This window comes from Equus quagga, chromosome 5 (assembly GCF_021613505.1).
Source record: "Equus quagga isolate Etosha38 chromosome 5, UCLA_HA_Equagga_1.0, whole genome shotgun sequence".
Lineage (NCBI taxonomy): Eukaryota > Metazoa > Chordata > Mammalia > Perissodactyla > Equidae > Equus > Equus quagga.
Window position 1 is genome coordinate 32,987,230 of NC_060271.1, and position 26,745 is coordinate 33,013,974.

Genomic DNA, 26,745 nt, shown 5'->3' on the forward strand with positions numbered 1-26,745 from the left:
CAGCCATGGGGCCGGCCCCTGGCAAACTTTTAAAAATTGACTTCTTAAATGTGAATTACAGAAGTGATTAAGAAATAATCATACAGAGATATGACGAAAATTGTGAAGATGGTGTGAGAACAATACCTGAAAACACTGCACGGTACAGGTCAAGATGAGGCGCCTCTGTCCTGGCAAGAATGTAGGCATGTGGTTTAATTTGTTATCTCATCATCAGCTTACCTGTGCTTCCCTTTTTGCCAGGACTGCTAGGAAGCTCAGAGAGAAATCTGCTCAGTTGCATTTTCATTCCTGAAGCGTGCCCCACTTCCGACACCCAGTTTATCATCTTTCTGAGTTCACATTTAACTGGCATGTGTTATGAGTCATTAGGACTGGCTGCCTCGGAACCTGGTTGGCAGGAGGTTTGAAATGCATTATAAACAAAAAGGATGTCATTAAGTATAGGAGCTTTGGAATCGGATGGACCTGGATTCAAATCCAAGCTCTACAACTCGGGGAACCTCAGGCGATCACCTCAGGCACTCCTGCCCCCCTGCTTTCCTCATCTGTAAATGTTGATGATGGGGCCTACCTCCCAGTGAGGGTTAAATGAGTGGAATCCCTATAAAGCAGCAAGCACGGAGCTTGGCTGATGGTAAATGATCGATGTTAATTGTTACAATGATGATTATTATCATTATAGGGACTTTCATTCCAACGAGGCAAAAGGAACGAACTTGGGGAACTCCATACATCCCCAAGGTCAGGTGCAATCCTGGCTTCAGCACCCAGGCTTGACAATCAGAAACAGAAAGGTCACAGTCGCCACGCTAGGCTGAAGCTGTGAGGACAAAGAACATGTCAGGACTGTTCACCATTAAATTCTTTTTTTTTTTTTTAAAGATTTTATTTTTCCTTTTTCTCCCCAAAGCCCCCCAGTACATAGTTGCGTACTTTTAGTTGTGGGTCCTTCCAGTTGTGGCATGTGGGACGCCGCCTCAGCATGGCTTGATGAGCGGTGCCATGTCTGCGCCCAGGATCCGAACCGGCGAAACCCTGGGCCACCGAAGTGGAGGGCGTGAACTTAACCACATGGCCACAGGGCCGGCCCCCTAAATTCTTAAGACCTAGTACAGTGCCAGCACATACTTGGTGTTTGTTGAGTGAATGAATGAATGAATGAGCAGCTGCAAAGAGCCAGGATATGTAGTTGTTTGTGGGCTCTGTGTAGCAAGGGTGTCACAAGGTCCTTGAAGGCCTTCCTGCTGTGGGTTTCAGGGCACGGGGGCGTTCTTCTAGAAGCCTCACAGCAACCCAGGAGTGGGCTGTTTCTCATCTCACAGATATGAAAACTGAGCTTCGGAGACACTGAGCGATTCGTCCAAAGTCCCCCAGGTAAGGAGTGGTGAGGACCCCAGGCCAGCAGGAGAGCCCTTCCCCCACGCCCAACCCCCGCCCCCGCCCTAGCACTCCTGGGCCCTGAGTCCAGTCTTCCCAGAGAAACGAGCTTAGTTCACTGACCGCAAAGACTCAGCTTGGTCCTCAGAAATATTTGGAAAGTTTTATTTAAATGTTTTGTGTTCCCTTTTAACCAACACCAAAAAGAGAAAAAATTTTTTTGCCGTTCCAAACAGGAGAGTCGCTTCAGAGAGGAGCTGGCGTGTATGTTCAGAGCCGGGCCAGCCCGGGCCCCCTGGCGTTGGCCGGCTAGTCCCAGCAGTTGACTTCCTGGGAGCCCTGGACGGCCTTGGGATGAGCGAGTGAGCAAACCCCATCCTGAGGAGAAGGACTTGGTCTCCCCTGCGGGTAGGGACATGAGCATGGTGGGGCCAGGTGGTTCCAGAGGAAAGGAGAGGAGAATGGGAGAGTCAGATCCGGAATGTTCCATGGAAGCTCCAGGGCCTCCAAGTCGGAAGAAATATGTTTGCTGGAAAAATAAGATGCTTTGAGAATTTCTGCAGTCTGTACTCTCTGCCTGCCCGAGAGAAGCTACCCTGTTGGCCAAAGGAACAGCGGGGAGGGGCAGAGGCCAGGAGCTGGTCTGGCCCCGGTGGAGGATTCCGGAGCAGACCGAGGCGGGCAGCAGCCTTTGGTTTCCTGGGTCTCCTTTCCGGCAGCTGCAGGGGCTGTGGAGGCCTCTGCATCCCCGCCCCTCGAGGAGTGGGCTGCTGGGCGGTGGGCCGCGCTGGGAGAGGGAAGCTGGCCATCTGTCACGGGCTGGTGGGTGCCCGGGCCCCAGGCCCTCAGAACAGGATGCCCAGGGGGAGCAGGGCCAGCAGGAGCAGCAGGGGGCCTGGGGAGGGGCTGCCCGCCAAACTGGCAGAGGCGCAGTGGTCGCGGTTGGCACCAATGCAGGCTGCGTAAGCCATCACGTGGGGGATGTAGTTCTGCTCGTGGACGCCGTGCAGCAGGTGCGCCATGGGGCCCTTGGCGAAGACGGCGACGTCCTCCCCACCGTGGGTCTCGTGGCGCAGGGGCACGGCGGACTGCGCCTGGTAGTTGTTGTGAGCTGCGGGCCAGAAGAAACACTTGCTGAGAGCCTGCCAGGGGCCTGGCGCTAGGCGGCAGCTTCCCCGGGCGCCTGCCAGCCTGGCTCGAATGCCCCCAATTTACAGAAGAGGAAACAGTTTCTGTGCGGGGAAGTCATTTTGTGCAAGGCCACAGGATTCAGATCTGAGTCTCTTCTGACACAGAAGCCTGTGATCTCCGCCCCCGGAGGAGAAAGTCAGCCTCATCCGGGCTGATTGGATTAGGAGGGAAGAGGCAACCCAGGAGAGCCTCTTACCACGGCTGCATCATTAGATCTCCAGGGCTACTGGGGACATCAGGAACAAAGGAACATTCAACGACATAGAATTGGATGAACACACTGGGAAGGCTCGGGTGTTGGAATATTATACAGCCAGTAAAAATGACAGTGTAACATAGCAAGCACTACACGTGCCAGGCTCCACGCCAGGCTCATCAGACCCATTTAGTCCTTCAGGCAACCTTGGCAGGTAGAACTCTTTTATGGAAGAAACTGAAGCTCAGAAAGGTGAGGTTACGTACGTGCCCAAGGACACAGAGCTGCTCAAATGTAGAAGGGGATTCCAACAGAGATTGTTCTGACTCAAGTCCTGGCTATTCCGAGACCCCTGACTTTGACCAGAAGCCTACACTCTGTTCCCAGGCCCATCCCCAGGGGGTGCCCTGTCCCTTTCCAGCCCCGGGTCTCAGCAGTCTCACCATAGTCCACCATGGAGACATTCTCTCGCTCACCGCCCACCACCTTGTAGCCAGGCCCGTTGCCATACAGGATGGCAGTGAACGGCTTCTTGTCCGTGTCGCTCACCATGGGGGCCAGACCTGCACAGGGAGGCATTGGGACAGGGGCCATGTTGGAGGACCAGGAGTACAGTCCCTAGACCCCAGCTTGGCAACCCCTGAATCCCCTTGGAAGGACCCTGAACCACCTCCATGAAGCCACGTTCCAAACCCAGTTTACTTCCAACCAACTATCCCTCAGTTTTTCACTGTGCCCACATCCCTCCCATCTGTCGGTCCGTCCATCCATCCATCCACCCATGCATTCATGCATGCATGCATCCATCCTCTTCTCTCCCCGTCCATGTACCCATCCTCGCTCTCCTTTTTCTATCCATCTGTTGTCCAGGCAGCCACCCACCCATGCACTCACCTCATTCTCCCCCCTCCTCCTGCACTCCCCACTCATCAGTAACTTCTCCTCCCGACCTCATTCTCGTGGAGTCCCACCCGTGCCAGGCTCTGGGCTTGCTGTCTGTCCCCAGCTACACCTGCTCCCAGACGGGCAGACCCTGCGCGTGCCCCGCTGCCACCCCAAAAGAGGCCCACCTACCAAAGATGGAGTTGCCACGGGGAGTGTACCCGCCAAAGGTGAAGACGTGGGAGTGGTCAGCAGTGACGACGGTCAGCGTGTCTTCCTGGGAGGTCATGTTGCCCGCCTGCCCGATTGCCCGGTCCATCTCCACCACCTCATGCAGTGCCTGCTTGGCCTTGCCCTCGTGGTGCCCGTGGTCAATCCTGCCTCCTTGGGACACCAAGGCAAAGGGTCGGGTGAGGAGGGGAAGAAGATCAGAACCCACACCGCCGCCGGACAAACCTTTCTGCGATGGGGAACCACCACGTGCCAAGCACCATCCTCGGCGTTTCATGCAGCCGTTCAGGCTTTATAGTGGCTCAGAGAGGGCAAGTCGCTGGGCCAAGGGCCCACGCAAGGAGAGGCAAAGCCGGGATTTAAAGCCGATCCACCAACTGAAATCTTGTGCTCCCTCCACCATCCCACACTGCCCCCAGCACCGCTTCTTCAGCTGCTTGAAGGAGTCCCGACAGACTTCGGAGCGGTAGGCAAGGGAACAACATGGTAGTCTGAGTGCCTACCAGGTGTCAGGCATAACAAGCTGATGTCTTGTGTCCCCTTTGCAACAATCCTGGGCAGCGGTGGGTACAATCGGCCCCAGGCACAGATGGAGCAACTGAGGCCTCCCGTGGGGTGAATTCAGGGGTGACTCTCTCTCAGGCCCCTGTTTTTCCATCTCCACTTTAAACACATCCCTCTGAGCATAAAGGGTGTTGAAAGCCCTTGGTGCCGGGGCAGTGCCCACGGTAGGCTTCCAGAGAGGCCTGTCAAAGCCTGAATCCCGTGCACCCCACCCCCAGGGCAAGCGCAGGGGGCCTGGTGTTAAGCCTGGCTTAAAGGTCACAGCTAAGGGCTGCAGGACCTGAGGGAAGGCCTCCCGGCTTCTAACAGTAAGACGTTGCCTGGCGGACACTCCCAGCTCTGAGGGTCCTGAGCCTGGGCGCCTGGGCACCCTCCCTTCCCACTGGCCTGAGCCTCACCACGCTGGCCTGGCAGGCTCGCAGGGTGCGTCCTCCCTTTGTTGTGGCTCTGGGAGCAGTTGGCCTGGCAGGCCCAGTCCTGGCCCGCTCACAAAGAGGACCGCCCCCAGGGAGCTCGTGCTCACCACCACTGGCTCCCGGCTGGGTCTTCGGCATCACAGGCCCGTTCAGGGCCAGGCCGAGACCGCCGTGCTTGAGTGGGAACCCCGGGGTTTGGCAAGAGAGCAGCCAAGCTGGGCTGGCAGCCACTGGCCTCTGGAGGGCGGAGGGGCCTGAGCGCATATGTATGTGTAGTGAGAATGTGTGTGCAAACGTGTGTGTGTGCATGTAGGTCTCATGGAAGACAATGGCTGTCAGAATTTTGGAAGTCTCCGGAAACTTCATCACTTCCTCACACTTCCTCTTGTTATTGACTTAGCTCTTATGTAGTCATAATAACGATATTAATAAACACCGAGGATTTATTCTCTCCTGGACCCTGTCCCAAGTACTGTATGTCTCCGAATGCGATGGATGATAATAACCCTCCTAGGACAGGGGGACTATTTTTGGCCTCGTTTCACAGGAACGTACAGGTAGAGGTCATCCCGCCAGGGGATGGCAGCATCAGGACCAGGACCCAAGAGTCTGATTCCAGGGCTCACAACAGCTCAGGGAAACCCTGTGAACGTCGGCACACAGCACTGCCGACTCCTGAAGGTTCCGGCTCTCCCAACCTGGGGGGCTCCAGGATCCCCAGGGCCTGCTCTGGGCCTTCTCTCGGGGTAAGGACTCGTGGATCTGACCTCGGCCCCACACGTGCCTATAACAGCAGCTGTGTGCTGTTAAGCTGCAAGGGCTCCCGCCGGCCAGTGGGCATCGGCAGAGGAGGATGCTGGGCCTGCATCCTTGAGCCCAGGCAGGCGCCTGCTCAGAGTGCGTATGTCTACTGGGGCCTGCTGATTTGTCTCTCGGGAGGAGTCAAGCTGAGGGGGCTGCATGCCCCTCCAGAGCCAGGTCTCAGGGAGGGACCCCCGAAAGACAGAATGCCACCTCCACTCTCAGGAAGACTTCCTGGACCAGTAAGCCTGCCGCGGCGTCCCCATGCCCAAGGGAGAAGAGCTTGTGAGGCTGGGAGCTTCAAACCATCCACAACCCCCCTCCCCAAAGGAATTTCCCCCACACCCACAAACTGGACGGTTCTCTTTGAGAGCTGGACCGCCCATCCCTGACCCAGGGCTCTGTATCTGGACGCTCCCCGGGGAAGCTGCCCTGCGGCCGGGCCTGGGCGCCCACCTTCCACCAGCAGGAAGAAGCCTTTGGGGTTCTTGCTCAGGATCTTGATGGCCATCTCCACCATCTCGGAGAGTGAGGGGTCAGTCACATTGTTCCTGTTCAGCTCGTACTGCATGTCCCCCGGCTCAAAGAGACCTGAGGAGGACACAAGGAGGGTGTGGATGGCAGGAGCTCAGGACCCTGCCAGGCGGACCCCTCTGCCCGAGGAAGGTGGGGTGTCTCGGGGAACCACAGGCAACTTGGGGGTAGAGTTGGGGAGGGAGGTTCATCGGGATGGCTCCAGTGGCGCGAATGCTGCCAGGGGCTGAGGTGGCGCTGCCTCCTTTAGTCTTCAGAGCCACACCATGGGGAGGGGGCCCATGTCCACTTTACAGAGAAGGAGACTGAGGCTCAAGTGGTCAGTAACTCGCTACTTTCAGCTGCTAAGAGGCAGATCTGGGATTCAAATCCACCAGACCAGCCCCAGACTGAAGGGCCCTGGACACGGCACCGTGGCCCTCGGGCAGAGGACTGTCCCGGACTCGATGGGGCAGCTGGGGTGTGTATTTAAAGGCCAGGTTTGAAGGGCACAGTGTCCTGTGCAGTGAAACAGCCAAAGGTTTGGGGTCACTGTCCCTCTGTTCACTGAGCTGGGTTTTCTGCCTCGTGAAATAAGGAGAGGGATCCATTCCTTGCCTACGTCACAAGGTTCTACATGTACCAAGCTGGTGTTTCCAGTCCTGGATTCCTTCCAGAACACCCTGCCCCTTCCCTGAGTGTGTGCGCAGCCAAACAAGAGCTCCACTTACCAAGTGCTCACTCAGTGCCGCGTGTCGTTCTAAGGGCTTTGGAAGCACGTAGGCGCCAGCCTCCAAGATGGCGCCCACGGGCCCTGCCTCCTGGAATCCACACCCTTGTGTGTCTCCTCCCACACCGACTGGTACTAGCCTGTGCATCCAACAGAACACTGCAGAAATGACGGCGTGTGACTTCCAGGCCAGGGCATGAGACACCGCGGCTTCTGCCTTGCCTGCTCTTGGATTTCTGGAGAAGCCAGCCGCCATGTTGTGAGGACCCCCCAAGCAGATCTTTGGAGAGATGCATGTGGCAAGGGACCGAGGCCTCCTGCCAATAGCTGCACCAGCTTAGTAGCCATATGACTGAGCCATCTTGGAAGGCACAGCACCAAGACTGCAACCTCATGAGAGACCCAGCTACGCCCTCCCAACTGCCTGACCCAAAGAAACCGTGCGAAGTAATAAATGTTTACTCGTGTTTTAAGATGTTATGTTTTGGGTTAATTTGTTAGGCAGCAACGGATAACTTTTCCAATGCATTAGCTCATTGAATCCTCATGACGACCCTGCGGTAGGCCCTACCATTATCCCGTTTTATAGAAGAGTCTTTATTCTAGTTTATAGAAGAGCAATCTCTGAGGCACAGAGAAGAGAAGCCACTTGCCCAAGGTTGCACAGCTCATAGAGGATAAGACCAGGATTTGAACACAACACTCCAGCTCTAAGACCTGTGAGCGGAGCTGTCATGCTACATGGGTGCATGCATAGCGCTACACAGCCTGTGTGTAGTGTAGGGTTTGTGTCGTGTGACCTGGGCAAGCAGAGGGCTGTGTGTGTGTGTCCGTGGGACCCTCCAGGCACTCGTCTCTGAGCCCATAATCTCCAAGGACACACCCAGGACCTGGGGCTGTGCTCCTTAGGAAAGGGCTGTGGAGATTTTGCCACCACTTGCTGGGTACGACAGCCAGAGGGGAGAGAGGACCCAGATGTCTGCATGACGGTGCTCAGGGTCTCATTCCACCTAGCCCGGAGCCGCCCCTGGGCCCTGCACCTGCTCCCCACTCTCTGGGGGCAACCCCCAGTCAAGATGAGCAGAGACAACTTGGTTGCCTTCGGTCCTGGCCACACAGCAGAGCTGGCTCCAGGTTCCCCGCCCCACAGCCTGGGATGTTTAAACCCCAGCTCCAGCCAGACTAGTGGCCGCTCTGGGCCACAGCTCTAATCAGCTGTGTGGCATGCCATAGGTCGCTTCCCCTCTCTGAGCTGCTGTTTCCCTTTGTGCTCAATGGAGCTATTCACCTTGCACAGCCAACAGATTTCAGGCCTAATTCTATGAACCAGGACCCCTTCCTCACCCGTCCCAGGTCCTGGAGCCTAAGAGCAAAGCCCCTAAGCAGGGGGGCAGGCTGGGGCCTCGTCCCCAGGTGCTGGACTCCACTCACCCAAGAGGTAATCCACGGTGTAGGGGTCCAGGGTCAGGAGTTCGGTCCGGTTCCAGATGTAGTGAGAGTGCTAGGAGGAAGGGCCTGGGTCAGCCGGGCAGGGGCCGGGGGAGTCGAAAGGACTGAGCCAGCTGGTCTCAGAGTCTGGGGCATGTATGTTTCCTTCAGTCATTTAACAATCCCCCCCGAGGACCAACCATTCCTGCCCTTAAGAAATGGCAAATAAGTCAGCAATTCTAACCCAGGGGATGAGAATTCTGAGAGACCAGGGGACGCTGTGAGCCCAGAGGCAGGATCAGGGAGGGCTTCCTGGTGGAGGTGATGTCCTAATGGGTCCCTGGAGGACAAGGAGGACTTAGCCTGGGGTCAGGGAGTAGAGTTCCAAGCAGAGGGGAGGGATCATGAGGCCAAGAAGAGGAAGGCCCAGGTCATAAGGGGCCTTGAGTGCCCTCCGAGGGGTATGGATTGTGTGTATTCTGGGGTCTGTGGAGGGCCACAGAGGAAGCAAAGGCCTAGCTCTGCCCTGGGGACCCCATCTAAGGGGCGATAAAGGAAGTGCTGTTCCCCTAGGCCTCAGAGGCCACAGGAAGAGGGGGGCCAGCTTGCCTGGAGATGGTACCACTCAGGGCCTGGACTGGGGGTCCTGCACTGCCAGGAATCAGCTGTGTGTCCTTAGGAGAGCCCCTTGCCTTCTCTGGGCAATGGTATTGGGATCAGTGGTTTTCAAACTTCAGGGGCTATTGGAGGGAGGCTGAGAAGGCCAAGAAAGTGGGGCTCCGGGCACCCCTCACTGCTTCCCTGAGACGGCCTTCCTGTGTAATCTCAGTGACCCTCACATCAACCCTGCAAGGTAGGTACTGTTATCCCCATTTTACAGATGAGGACACTGAGACACACAAATGACATGGCTATTAAGTGGTAAACGTGAAACTGACTCTAGAACTCACTCTATCTTAGACCCCACAGTGATACCCCATCTGGTCCAGTGGTATGGGCTCTCTCCCTCTGGGGTCTAGACTGAGCTCGTGGGTAAGCACCCTGCCTGGGCAAGAAGGATTAAGCTCTGGTCCCACGTTCCAGGGAGAGAAACTGAGGCTGGGAGGCGAGGTGTCTCTCCGGCTTGGGCCAGGAAGGGGCTCTGGCCCAGCTTGAGCTGACTCAGAAGGAATGGAAAAGCTTGCTTCCCAGATGCTCAGCTCCCCCCATCCCACCCCTGTGGGGGCCATTCCCCAGCCTCCACCCCCACCTCGCTCTTAGCCCAGCCCCTCCCCGGAGGCCAGTCCTGGAACCCTCTGAAACCCAACCCCAGAGTGACATCAAAGTGGCTGCCAGGCTGCTCCCCACTGTCTTCAGCCTGACCACAGTCATTTCCAGACGCAGCTGCCCCAGGCCAAGCACAGATGTGAAGGGCAGAGCCGCCCCAGGGAGCCAGCCCTCGGGCCTTCCCACGCTGCAGCCTCCCTTCCCGGCACGTGCCCTCGTGGCTCGGCCAGCTCGCTGTGAGGGCTTCCTCAGCCCTGGCTCGCACACTCCCCTGCTGCCTCCCTGCCTGCAAGATCCTCCTCTCCTCAGGGCTTCTCGGCCCCTCCCTTGGTGATCTGTCCCCTCTGGGTTCCCGTAGGTCCCCGGCTTCCTGCCACCCAGGCACACAGTGGCCCACATTTCCCTGACCGTCTGCTTCATCCTTTGGACCTCACACCCAGCCAGGGGCCCTGCACACAGTGGGGGCTTCGTGGACTGAACGTCCATGCAGGCTGTTCCTTTGCACACCTCCTCCCTACTGCCTAGCTCTCTCGAGTGCCCTCCCTTGAAGGAAGGAATTGATTGATCACGTACAATGTGCCATTCACTTATCTGTTAGACCCTTTGAGCCCACTGAGGTAAGAATCATGACCCCATTTTACAGAGAAGAAAACGGATTCACAGAGGGCTCATGCAGCCCCACCCAACTGCAGGCCACCCCTGCAACCCTCGGGTCCCGGACCACAAAGGGCTACCTTGTGCCTGGGTTTGAAGCTCTTCCAGATGTCGATGAGGTTCAGGCCATCCAGTCTCGTGCCCCTGGCCTTCTCGTCCATCTCATACTCCACGTCGGTTCTATTCTTGGGGAACATGTACTTCCGGCCGCCCCCCATGATCACCTGAAGGGGACAGGAGCCATTAGCACCTGGGAGGTTCTGAGACGTCCAGAAGCCTCCGTGGCCCCACCTGGAGAGCTGGGCACCTGTTGGCCCCACGGATGGTGTGGATGCTTCTCGAGCTCAGCAAGTCCTGGGTTCAGACCACGCTGCCCACCCTGAGCCTCCACTTTTCCAGTTGAAGGAGATAAAATCGTGAATCTCTGGGGACTGTGGTTTGGGGCTTCTGGGTAAAATACTGAAGCTACTGATAACCTCCTTTCCCTGGCTTTCAAGAAGGCTCACACATAAGCCCCGCTGTGCGAGAACAATACCATCCATAGAGCACTCACCGTGCCAGGCACCAAGCACTTCGGGTCCACATCTTAGTCAACTTCACACCAAGGCTGCAGGGGAAACTGTGTCCCCATTTTCCAGATAAAGAATTGGGCACAGAAAAGTGATTTCCTTCCCCCAAGGCCACACAGCCAGTAAGGGACAGAGCAAGGACTCGAACCCGAGGCTTCTCTCGCCCGGCCCCAGGGCCCTGCCTCATCCCTCTGTGGAGCGGGGGACGGGGACTCCGAAAGCCTGCGCTCCCCAGTGAGCGGCAGTGCCCGCAGGCGTGGGGCCCCAGCCAGGAGGTCTTCGGGGCAGCCCCGCTGGGACCTGGGCACACAGTGGCCGGTGCTCGTCTGTGCAGTTCCTGCCAGACTAATTTTAGCCACCGTGGCTGGCGTGCGCGGGCGGATGGACGCGGGGTTGTTTGTTTTCCTTGGGAGCCCATGTTTGAAGTCCTGACTATTTTTAAAATGGGGCCAAGAGCATAACAGCCGCCGCCTGCGGTGACCACCACACTGGTGTCCTCCTGTCACCACAGGCGTCAGGCCAGGCTGCCGCCCCTGGCAGACACGACACCTTGGGAGAGCAGAGCCCAGCTACGGCTGACCTCAGGTCCACCGGCCCAGGCCTGGCGTGTGCTCGGTGCCCTTCGCTACCTTCCACCCCATTTCCCTCCTGAGAACCAGGTTCTGTGGGGCGTCCAGGCCGCTGGCCGAGGGGCCCAGGACCAGTCTACGGCATGGGGAACTGCAAAGGGCACGGATTCTAAAGTCAGTCTTGGGTCCCTCCTGACTCTATCGCTTATTGCCCACGGGCCTGTCACTTAACCTCTCTGAGCCCGTTTCCTTAGATATAAAATGGAACTAACAGCAGCCCCAGGACTGTCACAGGAGGAAAGGCAGCGATGCAGAGTAGTCCCAGCATCAGGGGCAGGGCGGGCTCTGGCGGAAGGTATTGTGCCCGCCAGGAGTAGTGGAGGTCAAAGGGTATCCACGGAGGCCCGGTCCCCACTGCCAGCCCCAGCCAGGAGCTCTGGGGGCGGGGCAGCCAGGGAGAGGAAGAAGGAGAAGGGGACCCCAGGTCACTGGCCCCTTGCCCTGCCCCATTGTTCCCACAGAACCTGACCCCTTGGCGTTTTCCGAGTGGAAAATGAAGCCCCCAATCTTCTTGCCTGGAGCCTCATCATTTCCAGCCTCAGCAGGGACTTCACACGCTCATTAAACTCCCAAATAACAGACTTGCTGTTTGGCTTTGGGGTTTGGGTTTGTGTCTTTCTTTTTTTTAGCAAAAGATATTTATTTTCAGGGCGGACACCAGGATTTTTGTTTCATGTACAGCCTGGGGGCTGGGGGGCTTGGGAGTTCTGGTGTAGGGGTGATGCAGGCGCAGATGGGAGAGGAAGGGACAAGCACGGGAGAGGAGGGAGGGGCAGCCCTCACGTGCGCCCTACCGCCCTGCTCACGCCCCAGCTCATCCCCCAGGGCCCCCTCGGCCCCCTCACCCCCGCCACCGGAGAAGTCTGCCCTAAGCGCCGGGCCCCCCTTGGGTGTTCCTGCCAAGGCTCTGAAGAGCGGCCCCGTAATTACACCCTGAGCTTGTACAACAAATGTTCTCACATCCACGACCTCATCTCGGCCTCCAGCGGCCCTGGGAGGGGGCAGGTGGGACTCTGTTCTTGGTGCACAGGTGGGGAAACTGAGGCTCTGGGAGGGGAAGTGACTTGTCCCAGGACACATGTCAGGCCAGGGTGAAGTCAGGACGGTGGATTGCGTCGGACGCACGTCCACTAGGAGAGGTCCACAGGACGCTTTGTCCCGAAAGGGGCGCTCAATCCACTGCTCGGAAAAGGGACATCATGAGCTGGCAGAAGGGCTGGGTGGCACTCGGAAACTGGGGGAGATTGCACAGGGGGCAGAGGGCGGGTCTGGGAGCCAGCGAGTTTATCTGGTGGGGGTAGACACAGAGGTGTGTGGTAGATGCGACCTGGGGGCTTTCTCTGAGCCTCCCTGAACCCCCATTCTAGGCTCACGGGGTCAAAGTCCCCTTGCTCCTCGCCAGCCCCAGCAGTAGGTAACGAGAGCCTAAAAGAGAAACAAGCCAGCGGTTCTCATGTGAGATAGAGTAGGGACCCACCTGAGCACCAGGTGGACGACGTCTGGGGTGCACAGACACACCTGCACACAGCAACCTCTTCAATATGTCGAAGTTTGTGTTTTGGGGCAGGGACAGGCGGCTCATTCATAAACGCTGCCACTTTCTGAGCACTTCCTAGGTGCCAGGCCCCAAGCTATACTCTACAGGGATTATTTTATTTAGATCTTGCAATGGGCTTATGAGGTAGGTACATTTCACAAAGGGTTGTAAAAGGGAAGGCTCAGAGAGGTTAATTAACTGGCCCAAGGGCACACAGCTAGCCACCAGCAGGACAAGGATTGGAACTCAAGGTTTTTTGTTTATTTTTTGGTGAGGAAGATTGGCCCTGAGCTAACATCTGTTGTCAGTCTTCCTCTTTTTGCTGGAGGCAGACTGTCACTGAGCTAACATCTGTGCCCACCTTCCTCTATTTTGTACGGGGGACACCACCACAGCATGGCTTGATGAGCAGTGTGTGGGTCTGCACCTGGGATTCAAACCTGTGAACCCTGGGCCACCAAAGCGGAGCACGTGAACTCAACCACTACTACCGGGCCAGCCCCCCGAACCCAAGTTTTAGAATGAGACCTTGCGCTAACCACTGCCCACACCACATTTTCTCTGGGCCTGCCGGTGGAGTCCGGAGTCCCACATCTGTGCACGCGGGATTTGCAGGGTAGGCAGTCCCCTCAGATGGACTGTGTCACCCGCTCCTCCCCGTGTTGGGGGCGTGCAGCGCCAGGTCCCACTCTACAGAATAAGCCCTGGGCGCCTGCTTCTTGGGGTGCGGTGGGGGCCGCATCAGGGTTTATGCCCCGGCTCGCCACAGAAATCCTCCCGGGCCTCCCGGCCCCGACCGCAAATCCCCTAATGGGCTGGGAGCCCTCCCAGGTGTGAGGGGAGCCAGGCCAGCGGCTCTTCCCGGGCCAGCCTGGGCCTGCCACCTCGGGCCCCCAGAGCCCCAGCTCTCAAGCCCGTGCGTCCTTGCTCTGGCCGCCCCCCCGCACTCGCCTCGATGTCCTTGATGTTGTGCATGAGCTGGTAGGCAATGTCCTTGCAGCCCTGGCTCAGAGCCTCCGAGGGCATCTCGTTGTCCGAGTACCAGTCCCGGTCGGCAGAGTGGGCGTAGGCGGCACTGGGGGTGGCGTGGTTCACTCGCGTGGTGGTCACAATGCCCACGGATTTCCCTGGGGTGTGGGAGGGAGGGGTTGGCTTCGTCTGGAGATGGGGGTGTCCAAGCTGTCTTCTCCCTCCTCCTAGCTAAATTCTGGCCTCTGGTCAGTGCCACTGACTGCTTGGGCCTCAGTCTCCCCATCAGTACTAAAGCGGGGGATGGGGGCTTCCAAATATCCTGGCAGCTCAGACGCTCTGCCTCTGTGACCCGCCCCACTCCTGAGGGCCCTGAGCTGTGAGCCCCTGGGCTGGGGCCCTCCCTTCCATCAAGGACACAGCAGAGCCTCACCCATGCAGGACACCCCCTCGGGGCCCTGCAAGAACACAGGGACCCCTCCTAAGGGCTCTCAGACGGAGCCTGGTTCTGTCACCTGCATCAGCCAGCCTCACACCCTGACTCTAAGTCCCCGGGGGCATTGGCCAGGGCCTCCCAACTCCAAAGAGGCAGGGAGAAGGAGCAGACGTTTCCCAACCTCCCATGGGGCTGGCGCTGGGCTGGGCCCCTTACCATTCTTCACACCAAACCTATGAGGGGGCTATGTTCTCATGCCCATTTTATAGTCAAAGAGACTCTGGAAAATGAGCTTGGACCTGAAGCCACATCTAAGTCACCCCCGAACCACTAGCCTTCCCTGTCATGGAGGGGAGTCCATGAACATTTCAGACTCCCGGAACACCAGGGCTGGAAGAGCCCCACAGGGCATCTTTTTCTACTCTCTCAGCATCACACAGTTGGAACGACTGAGGCCCAGGGAGGTCACAGCACTGGGCCCCATTCCCCACCATGACCCCCACTCACCAGCCTCCTTGGCCCAGTGCAGGATGGAGGTGACCTCGTTCCCCTGAGTCGTGTTGCACTGGGTGCGCTGGGTCGCTGCGCTCACCCCAACAGTGCCCTCATTAGCCTTCACCCCACACAAGTAGGCAGTGGCGGTGCCTGCGCTGTCAGGGACCTGAGCGTTGGTGTTGTATGTCTGCAGGTGGAAAAGGAGGGTCGGGGATGGCCAGGCCTTGGTCCACCCTGCTGCCCCCAAGCCATCCCCACTCGCACCATGGGGCCTGGGGCATGAGGGAGACAGAGAGGCCTCCCGCAGCCTTGGCTGAGCCCTGCTACCCACCGAGGTCCCCCCAGAGCCACAGGAGCGCCCAGCTGCCTGCTTCCCGCCCCTACTCCTTGTGCCCTGGCAGCCAGGGCAGCGGGAAGGGGTGGGAAGGCAACTCGGAGACATATGGAGATATTCCAACAAGGAGTGGGGGCTGGGTCAGCTCGGGCCTCTCTCTGGGTCTGGGGCTGCAGGCGCCAGCAAGGGGAAGGGAGGTGGGTGAGCCCTGGGGAAGGGAGAGGGAGGGCAGGTCTTGAAGGAGGCCGGGGGTGGGGGGCTGGGGGAAAGGGAGGGAAAGTGAGGGAGAGACAGGACCTAGAATGGAGAAATAGGGAAGGGGCCCTCCCACGCCCTCCCATGCAGATCTCTGGTAGAAGCCCCGAAACTGTTTGCCTGTCTCCATTCCCCACCAGCCTCAGAGATCCCTGAAGGCACAGAAAACATTACAATCCCTGCTATTCCGCTAGAAGTGGCCTGAGCCTGACCTGGAGTGTCCAGTGGGTCTTTATCACAGAACATCACTACCACCACCAACTACCACCCCAGTAACAACAGCCACGCTTTCCATCAGTAGTCTAGTTAACTTCCCGAACCATCCTGGGAGAGAACGGAGGCAGCAGAATCACGTGCAAAAGAGTAGACACTGCATGATCGCATTTATATCAAGTACAAAAGCAGGAACAGCTAATCCATGGTGGGTGGGGAGGGGAATAGGGACTGGAGGGAGCTCGAGGGGACCTCAGGCTGCTGTCATGTTCAGTTTCTGAAACTGGATGCTGGTTATACAGACATGCAGTCTGTGAAAATTCAAGCTGTGCGCCAGTGTACTTTTCTCTATGTATGTCATCCTTCGATAGATTTTTAAATCAATGAGCTAAAACCTTCCATATAAAGTCCTAGGAAGTAGCTGCTGCTGTCCTCATTTCACAGTGGGGACACGGAGACCTCAGGAGGGCCGAGCACCTTGCCAGCAGCGTGGAGAGATCTAGCGGACGCCTTCCCTCTGCCCATCCCTCCGTGCTGACAAGCTGAGCGGTGGGAGGCTGGGCCCGGTGGGTGCGGGGCCGGAGCTCACCTTGGAGAGGGCCACGAAGGGGAACTTGTCCATCTCCAGCCTGCTCTCCTCCCCAGGGCTGTTGTGGAGCTGGCCCTTGAGGATGCGGGCGGCCGTCACCGTGGAGACGCCCATCCCTGCAGTGGGGGTGGGAGGCCTCAGTCTCTCTGGCTCCCGGCCTCTCCAGTCAGGCCTCTGGGGCACCCATAGCTCTCTAGCTGGATGCCAAAGTGGGCTGGGCAGTGGCCACCAGAGCATGGCTCTACAAATGTGACCCCGGGCGGCCCCTCTCTCCCTTCCCTTCCCAGACCCTCAGGGGAGCACCTGGCAGAGCAGATCTCTTAGGTCCACAGCCTGGCCCCCCATCCTCTTCAACATGCCCCCCAGGGCCCTAGCCTCTTCAACACAACCCCCTTCGCCTTCACCTGGCCCCCTGGGCCGCTGTCTAGGTGCCCCCATGCACCCCCGCCTTGGTGCCCCAGGCCTCACCATCTCCCAGGAACATGATGACATTCTTGGCCACGTTGGTGTTGAGCTTCTGAAGTCTCAGGGCATTTTGTAGGGTCTGCTGAGCTTGAGCTCTCCAGTACTTGGGATCTTTCTCTTTCTCTGTACAGAGAGGCAGAGTTACTCAGCAGGGGGTGGGGGCAGCTTCCCATCCTCAGACGTTACAGATACCCCGACTCCTCACGCCTGAGGGCGGGGCTGCCTGGACCTGGGGAGAGAGCCACAGCAGCCCATCTCAGACAGCCCTCGTGTAGTTTGTAAACACATACCAGTCCAATCCTCCAAACAAGCCTATGGATCCTGGGTTTCTCCCCACATCTCAGACTGAAGAAACCAAGGCTCAGAGATCCCAAGCAACTCCCCTAAGGCCACACAGCTCTGGCAGAGCTGGGCGTCACTCCAAAGCCCACGCTCTTTCCTTCCACCCAGTAGAGAGACATTCTGCTAAGGCAGCAAGTGAATTGTGCTCACACAATGAGGAGGGTAATGTTTAACCTATTCAAGGGAACAAACGCCTTCCAACTGCAGGACTCCCCGGACGGGCCAGCAATTACAAACTCGGCTCGGCTTATTCATCAAAGTAGGTTCAGCAGGAACCTGACTTAGCGACAGCATTAACAGCAGGGCTGGAAAGCAAGAGTTGCCTTTTGTTTAAGGTGTCAAACTTCTGGGGCAACTCAGGCCCCCGGTGCCTTTCAGGACAGCCGCGGGTAAAGAGCACAGCTCCTTTTTCTCCCACATGCACGGCTTCCAGGCAACTGCCAAGGCTTCACACACAGCAGAAGCTCCCTCACCTCCCAACAGGCTCATAGGGTGGCTACCATTATTTTCCCCACACTGGGAAATGAAGAAACTGAGGGTTGCGAGATCAGAGACGAAGAGGGGCAGGAAACCCTCATGTCTCTCTGGCTGCTCCTGCCTTGGGTGGGCAGCGTGGGGGAGGGGACAGAGGGAAGTGGTTCTCTATCTCAAATCTTGGCCCAACCACATCCCACACCCCTCCCCCAAGAGGCCTCCCCTTGCATCACCCCCACCCCAACTTCCTAGCCCCATACCCTGGCAGCCCCCAGTGCCACCTCTTTCTTCTGAAGGTGTCTACTGAGCTTCCCGATTTCAGGCCCCATAGGCAGAGTCCCCAGCTGGAGTCTGGAGAACCTTGGCCCTCCATGCAGCTGTGTGCCTTTAAGAAAGTTCCTTCCACTCCAGTTTCTGCCCCAGGAAAATGGGAGAACATAGCTACCAACAGGCAGTTTCAGGATTCGAGGAGATAAAGCCTGGGCAAGTGCCCTGGGCCAGGGGGTTTGATCAGGGACCCCACTGGCTCTGGGCTGGGTGCCCTCTGGGTGGTGGTGAACTTCTACCCATCTCGACCACCTACAAACTGCCCCCCACCCCTGGGCTGGGCTGACAGCAGCTGCCCTGCACCTGTCGCTCCTTCTCGACACGAGCTCTGATCCCAGTTTGCCAGGTTCCTTGTCGTTTGTTCCCTGAGAGATTGGTGGTCTGGCAGGGACGGAGCCCTTGTCTTATTCACCAGAGTCATCCCGGGGCCTGAGAAGGGTTTAGTGGCTGTCAAGCTGACTCCGTTGTCAGAGGACTGCTTTAAGCGCTGACAGTTTTGGAAAACTGGGTATCAGAAGGCCATTGTTTTTCGAGACCATTGTATGACACGCACAAATGCTGGTGAGAACGAGCTACGTAAAGAGTGCTAGTGAGTAGGCACTGCAGGGTTCTGTTTGTGTGAAGTTCAAAACAAGCAAAACTCATCTATCGTGGCAGGAATAACCCTAGTCACTTCCTTTGGCTTGGTAGGGTGTCGGCTGGAGGGGCACAGGAAAGCCCGTGGTGTCCCCTGACTGGAAATGTTCTGTCTTGATCTGGGTGGTGGCTACCTGGGTGACCCCAAGGATACACGCCAAAAGGCATCATGGGATTGCAGAGGGAACAACAACGTGGGGATCTAGAAGCTCAGGTTCCTCCCGCAGCTCTGCTACTGACTTACTGTGAGGACTGGCCCTCCTTTATATGCACCCCAATTTCCTCATCTGTTGAAATTTCTTCTTCCTGGGAGCATCCACTAGACAGATGGAGGAATTAACACTCAGGGAGGGCAAGCGGGGACTTCCAGCCACATAATGGATCGAGCCAAAGACGGCCACCCTCCCAGAAAAGATACCAAAATGCTGAAAAAATAAACAATCAAGAAGAGTACATAAGGTGCTGGCCCCGTGGCCGAGTGGTTAGGTTTGCGCTTCGCTTCGGCAGCCCAGGGTTTCGCTGGTTCGGATCCTGGGCACAGCCACGGCACCGCTCATCAGGCCATGCTGAGGCAGCGTCCCACATGCCACAACTAGAAGGACCCACAACTAGAATACACTCCTATGTAGTGTACTGAGGGGGCTTTTGGGAGAAGAAGGAAAAAAAAAAAAAGAATAGTACGTAGCTTGAAAAAGGAAGAAAAGAGGGAAAGGAAATCCCCAGGAGGCAGAAATTAAGAAGGAATTCAAAACCAGAGAGGTAAACAGGAGCTGATGCTCAGGGCCCCCTGGGGTGTCAGACCAGATACAGGTCTAGGTTGAAACTGTTTTAATGTGCATTTATGGCCTTGGAGCTATGGAAGGGATGGGGAAAGCAAGCCTGGCATGAGAAGTGTGAACTCCCCTCCAAATCTGAGCATAATCTAAGTGGGTTCTGAACTACAAACTGAGAAATGAACATAAAAACTCGTCTAGAATTAGTTGAAAAATCAAACATAACGCTGTGCTGTAGAAACACTTCCATCTGAGTCTCCAACAGGAAAAATCCAGAAAAGAAAATGAAACTCCTGTTGAAGATGAATTCACAAGAAAAAATTACAAACCACAAGGAAACATACTACCATGCGAGAGAGTCAAGCAGACAAAACCACAGGAGACCTAGCCTACCAAGACTTGGAAGATTTTATAGAATAAGTTACATTGCAGATTATTAGAGATAAGAGGGAATAGAAACCCCAATTAAAGAACGGGATAATGTAAAGGGGAAAAGAGTGGGCTATCCAACACCGGCACACGCAGAGCTGGGACCTCCCACTCTGAACATCTGGTTCCAGCTCCTAAATTCTTCAGATGGTTCTATGACGCTGAACACAGACAGTGCCCTCACCCTGTCCCACCTGTGCCAGGTCTCCCCATCCCTCCCCCTTTGTCCCCACCAATCCTACCTGGCACTAAGGAGTTGGTAAGGCAGGTGCCAATGGCCAGCACTAAGAAGGGTGAAATCATGGTGCGCTCCAAGACCTGCTTTCTCTCTGGAGCCCAGAGGTATGATTGATGTGGGTGAGAGAGGATTGACTGGCAGTGGTCAGCCGTTAACTGATGTTCCAATCCTAGAAAAAAAAAAAAAGACATGTGGGCCACAGCTGCAGAGTTCATTTGTTCATCCACTTATTCATTCATCGATTCATTCATTATTTGTTGAGCACTTATTACAGGCCAGGCATAGGAAACAGCAGTGATGCACAACATTCTACCATGACAGCATCATGATAGATAAGAAACTGCTCCTTCCCTGGAAAAAGGGATATCCTGATTCAGCCTCAAAAACGTGCATGCTGGAAGCAACCTAAGTGCCTATCAACTGATGATTGGATAAAGAAAATATGGTATATACACAATGGAATACTACTCAGCCATAAAAAAGGATAAAATCTTCCCATTCACAACAACATGGATGGACCTTGAGGGTATTATGTTAAGTGAAATAAGCCAGATAGAGAAAGACAAACTCTGTATGACTCCACTCATAGGTGGAAGTTAAACATATAGACAAAGAAAACTGACTGGTGGTTACCAGGGGAAAAGGGGGTGGGGGAGGGCACAAGGGGTGAAGTGGTGCACCTGCAACATGACTAACAATAATGTACAACTGAAATTTCACAAGGTTGTAAACTATCATAATCTTAATGAAAAGTTTAAAAAAAATGTGCATGCTGTGCTCCAGCCTCCAGAGACGAGGGCTCACCACACTCCATCCCATAAAAGACCCAGTGCTCCCCAAACACGCCCTCCAATTGCACACCGCTATGCTTTTCCACCCCCTTCGTCATCCACCTGGCTCCTTAAAAACCCAGCTGGTGCGGAGGGGAGGCCGGGAATTCAAGGGAAATGCCCCACATCTAACATCCAACAGCGCTTAACTCTGAGCAGTGGTGGGATTTCAGATGATTCCTAATTTGTTGTTGTTGTTCTACTTTAGTCTCCAAATGTTTCTGGAGTAAACGCCAACATCAGAAAAAAAATGTTACTAAATTGATATATAATATCAGTACATTAAAATATTGTTCACAACAGTTTAAAGCTGAAGTCACCTCTTTCAGGAAGCCTCCAGGATGATCACTCATTCCAATATGCTACCTCTGAACGGCATCCTACTTCAATCATTGCGTGAACCTCCTGTTGTGAAAGTAATTCTTTCTTGGTCCATCCCACTCATCACACTGGGAGCTTCTAAGAGCAGAGACCTTGCCTCGTTTGTACTCCAGTAACTGGCACAGCAACTATGTAAATCGGTTGGAAGCCAGTGCTCTAATGACGGATGTAGGAGGGAAGAAAGAATCACCCAAAAGTCCTTCCTTTGTGTGTGCAGAAAAGTCCAAGGGTTGGCAAGAGTGTGGAATGACCAGCGTATCTGTTCACTGCTGGTGGAGTGTAGATTGGTACAACCAGTTTGGAAAATCAGCTGCATCTACCAAAGCTGACACCATACATATGCCGTCTGACCCATTCATCTCCAACAGAAACACACACGTGTTCACCAAAAGACTTGTACAAGAATGTTCATAATGGCCTCAAAACTGTGTCCATCTTCAGCAGGATGGATAAATCCATTGGGTGGGTTCAGAAGACGGAAATCTACCCAACAATGAGAAAGAATGATCAACAACTCCACACAACAACATGGAAGAATCTTGCAAAGGCAAGGTTGAGCAAAGGAAGCAGAGCTGAGGGTACATATGGCGCGATTCCCATGACAGAAAGTCTGAACCCTAACCGAGGCCTTAGAAGACAGGATACAGGCTACACCTGAGGGGTGTAGGGACTGAAGGGGGCACAGGAGACTTGTGAGGTGCTGGTAGCTTTCTGTTTATTCATCTGGGTGCTGGTTAAATGGTGGGTTCAGTCTGAAAATCCCACAAGCTGTCAATTTATGATATGGACACTTTTCTGCATGTATGTTATACTTGAATAAAATAAAAACAATACTCTCTGGGAGCCTATATAAACAATCTATAACGGACACAGACAAAGTGAAACTGGCCTGTGTTCTGCACTTCACCATTTATGAAGACTTTCACCATGACTTTCACCCATGCAGTGGACAGAGAGGGAACTATGACCTCCTTTGTAGATGAGAAAACCAAGGCTCTGAAAGGAGAAGTGGCTTGTCCAGGTTACAAACAAGCAAATAGCACAACAGAATTCTGACCACAGGGTTGCTGACTCCAGAGTCAGCAATAAGGTTATCTAAGGGTGAGGCTTCCTGTTCCCCAATTCTGAGATGAAAGTTCTGAAGTTTAACATGTGTATAGATTCCTGTAACCCCCACCACGATCAGGATAGAGAACGGTTCTACTCCCCTGCCAAAAACACCTCTCTTGTGCTGTCTCTTTGTAGTCACAGAAGCTCCCCCATCTCTAAACCTGGGAAGCCCAGTTCTGCTCCCCATCACTAGAGTTTTGATTGGTATTGTATCAAATCTGTAGATCAATCTGGGGAGAGTTTACATGTCTGCACTGCTCAGTCTTCCAAATACCAACACAGGATGTCTCTCCATGTATTTTGTTCTTTTTAGTCTTCAGCATAAAGATCCAGTATGGGTTTTCTTAGATTTATATTGACATATTTCACTTTTTGGGGAGCTATAATAATAACATTGTTTTAATTATTCATTGCTAGTATATAGAAATACAACTGATTTTTATGTTGACCTTGTATCCTGTGACCTTGCTAAATTCACTCGTTAGTTCTGGGACTTGTGTATATGTCTGTGGATTCTTTGCCATCTTCCACAGAGAAAATCATGCCATTCACAAACAGGGAGAGTTTTAGTTCTTTCTATCCAATCTCTATGCCTTTTGTTTTTTTCTTGCCTTATTGCACTGGCTAGAACTTCCAGCACCATGATGAATAGGAGAGGCAAGAGCGGACATCCTTGCCTTGTTCCTGATCTTAGAGGAAAAGCATTCAGTCCTTCAGCATTTGAGGGTGTTTTGAAGGGAGAGGGGGAGATTTGGTGGGAAAATAAGGAATGTGGTTTTGGACATGTTGAGTTTGCGATGTCCTTCAGAAGTGGAGACGTCAAGTGAACAAATGGATACATGTTCCGGCACTTGGGAGAGAGGTCTTGGCTAGAGGTATACACTTGGGAACCCTGAGCATATAAGTGGCATTTAAAGAATTGATGAAACTTGACGAGATCATCCAGGAAGAGGGAATGGAAACATAAGACAACAATATGGTAGAAGCCCTCAGAAAACCAAGAGTGGAAAAGAACTTCCTTAAGTTGATAAAGACTTTATACCAAAACCTACAGAACCATAATACGACTGGAGAAGCTTTTGGCATATTCCCTTTAATGCTGACTTATGATTATAAAGATTTGGCGGCAACCTCTCTGTCCATAACTAGGGGAATGAATTAGTAAAGGGTAGCAGAGGCAATATCTATGTGGCGGTGGAATTAAAACCAGGAGTTAAAACAGTAGCATGGATGCAGCTTAAAAACATAGGATTGAGTAAAGAATGGAAAGAAGAAAATGCACTACCTAGTATGTAAATGTAAACAGAACACGGCGTAACTGACAAGGACTCATGCAAGTTCAACGACATGTTAAACACATCAGCGTGAGAACCTTTGGGGGCCGTGGGATTGGTCCTGGGGAGCAGGGATGAAGGGTAAGCTGAACCAACAGAGCGAAAACTAAGCTCATGATGATGCACCATGCACCGAGAAACAGGACTTAGGCAACTCCCTCTGCACCTCGTGTCCAAAGCAAGTAAATAAGGAGAAATAAAAAGGAAGGGTGGCCCCAGGAGAGGTAAAGGGCTCCTCCAGCCCTGTATAATTATTCTCTCTCTCTGTTAGCCTGACGCTCTGTGAGAGTAGAGACTATCTTCCTCATCTTTGAATCCTCAACTCTGCACAGAAGCAGCTCTATAAATGCTCACTTAATGAAAAGCCCATGATTCAGGCTGAAATGCTCTGAATTTTGGTCCCAGGGACGTGGCATTGAGATGGGCCTGTCCTGGAGACAGGCAGGTGCCTTCTCTCATTGCCTCCGCCTGGAAAGGAAAGGGGGGTGGGAATATGGGAAACCCTTCTGAAGCCAGAGTCTCCCTGCTGGCTCCCCAGCTCGGCCCCCACCCCCACTCAGAGACTCTCCACTCAGAGAGTCTGCCCTCTGGCAGCCCCGGGTGATGGGCTCCGTGGGGCCCAGTCTGGGGCTGCGGGGGCCCCGGCTACCCACCACCCTTTGCCAATGCTATGCCAGCTCAGAATGGAGCCTCCGGGTGTGTAGCAGCCCCATCGCCCCCCACCTCCCAGCTGGCCTGTCTCTGCCAGGCTCCCGGCTACGTGCCCTGATTATTTATGACAAGTGTGCAGAAGTCCAGAGCTCCGGAGAAGGAGCAGCTACTTGGCAGGTCAGGGGAGGCGGCAGAAGCGCTGGGCCGTGGCGCTGAGGGCTGACTCAGCATCCTGGGGCCCAGGAGTCCCTCGGAGTCGGGCAGAAAGCCAGCCCTGTGCTGGGTCTCAAAAGGTCCAGGACAAATGACAGAATAATAGAACTGCCAAAAATCCCGCCCATTTCTTGGGTACTCATGTTGCACCCAGCCCGGTGCTAACTGTTGACATCTGTGATCTCACTTAATCCTCATGACAAGTGTTGTTAGCCCATTTTACGGTTTAGGAAACTGAGGGAAGGATCTCAGCTAGTCCATGGCCGAGAACAACTTAACCCCAGGCTGACTCAACCTCTCTGGGCCTCAGTTTCCCCACCACGGAGAGGAGAGAGACGAGTGCTACCTTTCTCTATCCCACAAGAGCAAACAGAAGCCAAACGAGTTTAGGGCAGGCGATCCGGCAGGGGAGGGAGTCAGGCCGGAGGCTCTCCTACCTGAGCGGCCTGGCCAGGCGGCAGGTGAAGAAACAGAGCAGGCCCAAGGCCAGCAGCAGGAGGAGGAGGCTGAGGACTGCCGTGAGGACCACGTCCAGAGTAGGGGACAGGAGGGCCATCTCGGGGTAACCAGGGACCCACGGAGCAGACCCCACACCCTGGACACGCCCGGTCACACGAGCCTTGGACTCTGGCTCCAAAGCCTTGGGTCAGTGGCTGTGGCCTGGCTTTGTCCCTGGGGTTAATCTCTGGGGATTAGCCCGGGAGGGATGAGATGGGAGGGGAGACAGCCCACGAAGCTCCCCTCCCCCAGCCCAGTCCTTCCCCACATGACGCTTGTTCATTCAACCGTGTTCATTCATTCTTCATCCCAAACATTTACCGAGCGTCTGCTGTGTACCGGCTCTGTTCTAAGGACGAAGGACTCAGTGAGGAACCAGTCTCTGTCCTCTTGGAGACTCTTGACTGGCCGGGGTAGAAAAAGCAACTACTGTGTGCCAGCTGTTGTGCTCGTGGCATAAAAGCAGACAAGGAAAGGGACCCCTGGCCGGGGCTACGGTCGGTTTTCCCAGCAGCGGCGGCTGCTTCACCCCACTTACAAACCCAGGAATTTGAGTCTGCCCTGAACCAGCCAGAGGGGTGAACCCATGTCCAGAATAAGAGAAACTGTTCTTACTGAGCACCAGCTGTGTGCCAGGCCCCAGAAGAGCGAGGTACTAGTGTCCCCATTTACAGGTGAAGGAAACGGGAGCTCAGGGGTGCAATGGTAGAGCCAGGATTTGAACCCAGATCTGCTGGCCTCCACAGCCTGTAACCCCAACCCCAGCACTGCCTCAGAACTAGGGTAAAACCAGCTCTGCAGGGTAGCAGCAGGCTTCCATCACACCTTGGCCAGGCATTGGCCCAAAGCCAGCAGTTGCCCAAGGGTCAGCACACACAGGCTGCAGGCAGCTGAGCTGCCGCCCGCCTTGAGGGGCCCTTTCTGCTCCCAAAGTTTCCCTCCCCCATATCCATCTCTTTTGGGTTCCAGCAGCATCTCACAAAGCCAGGATGGTGGTTATGGTTTCCGTCTTACAGATTCAGAAACTGAGGCTCAGAGAGGTGAAGCCACCAGGCACACACAGAGCCCGGCAGCAATGCCAGCTGTCTGCCTACGAGACCAGGCCTTTTCCTATCACACTCCTGCCTCCAGGGACACCGCAGATCCCATGGTACAAAGCATCCAAGGTCGGGGGAAGATGCTTTGACCCTCTCAGTGCCAAGGGAGGTCTGCTCTTCTCCGCCTCAGAAAGGCCACTGAGCTCACCATGAAAACAGGAAAACCGCTTACGTTATGCCACGGAGCCTTTTTCTTTCTCAATTTGCATCAGATCCTTACAACATCCTAGCGATACAAGGCAGGGGGCGCTTATTAGCCCCACTGGCAGATGGGGAAACTGAGGCTTATCAGGGAAGTCATCCCGTTAAGTGTCACACAGCAAGCAAGTGTGGTCCAGGCCCCAGCTCCATCAGTTCCCAGCTGGGTGAGGGGCCAGTCCCTGCACCTGGGAGCCTGTCACCTTACCCATCTACCATCTGCCTCCCGTTCAGGAGAGCATCTGTGTAGTGCTGAGTTTGACATGCTTGACCTTATTTTAATCCTCACTAACCACCCTGAGAGCTAGAGACATTTGTCCCCCTTTCCAGGTGAGGGAACAGAGGCCCAGGGGGCCATGGTGGAGGTAACCCAGGGTCATACAGATGGAAGGTGCTGAGCCAAGCCCTGCACAGGACTCCACACGGGACCCACCCAGGGCTCACCCCTGCTCCAGGCTCCCTCCACCGCAG

At 55.1% G+C, this 26,745-nt stretch overlaps 1 protein-coding gene across 4 annotated transcripts in view; it reads right to left on the bottom strand.

Moving 5' to 3' along the window:
* Positions 1–1,521: 1,521 nt before the first annotated feature.
* The window catches only part of ALPL (alkaline phosphatase, biomineralization associated), a 50,766-nt gene continuing 25,542 nt past the window's right edge, over positions 1,522–26,745 (bottom strand). For 2 of the 4 annotated variants that reach the window (XM_046662902.1, XM_046662900.1), the window contains exons 2-12: positions 19,967–20,131; positions 16,747–16,866; positions 16,279–16,394; positions 14,900–15,074; positions 13,939–14,114; positions 10,333–10,476; positions 8,336–8,405; positions 6,118–6,252; positions 3,842–4,033; positions 3,211–3,330; positions 1,522–2,491 (exon numbers count right to left, since the gene is read on the bottom strand). In XM_046662902.1, coding sequence (XP_046518858.1) covers positions 2,226–2,491; positions 3,211–3,330; positions 3,842–4,033; positions 6,118–6,252; positions 8,336–8,405; positions 10,333–10,476; positions 13,939–14,114; positions 14,900–15,074; positions 16,279–16,394; positions 16,747–16,866; positions 19,967–20,027 — 1,575 coding nt within the window. In that variant the 5' untranslated portion in view covers positions 20,028–20,131 and the 3' untranslated portion in view covers positions 1,522–2,225. Of the gene's footprint in view, positions 2,492–3,210; positions 3,331–3,841; positions 4,034–6,117; positions 6,253–8,335; positions 8,406–10,332; positions 10,477–13,938; positions 14,115–14,899; positions 15,075–16,278; positions 16,395–16,746; positions 16,973–19,966; positions 20,132–21,112; positions 21,210–26,745 lie in introns of those variants that run through there. The other 2 variants (XM_046662901.1, XM_046662903.1) reach the window with 2 other exon arrangements.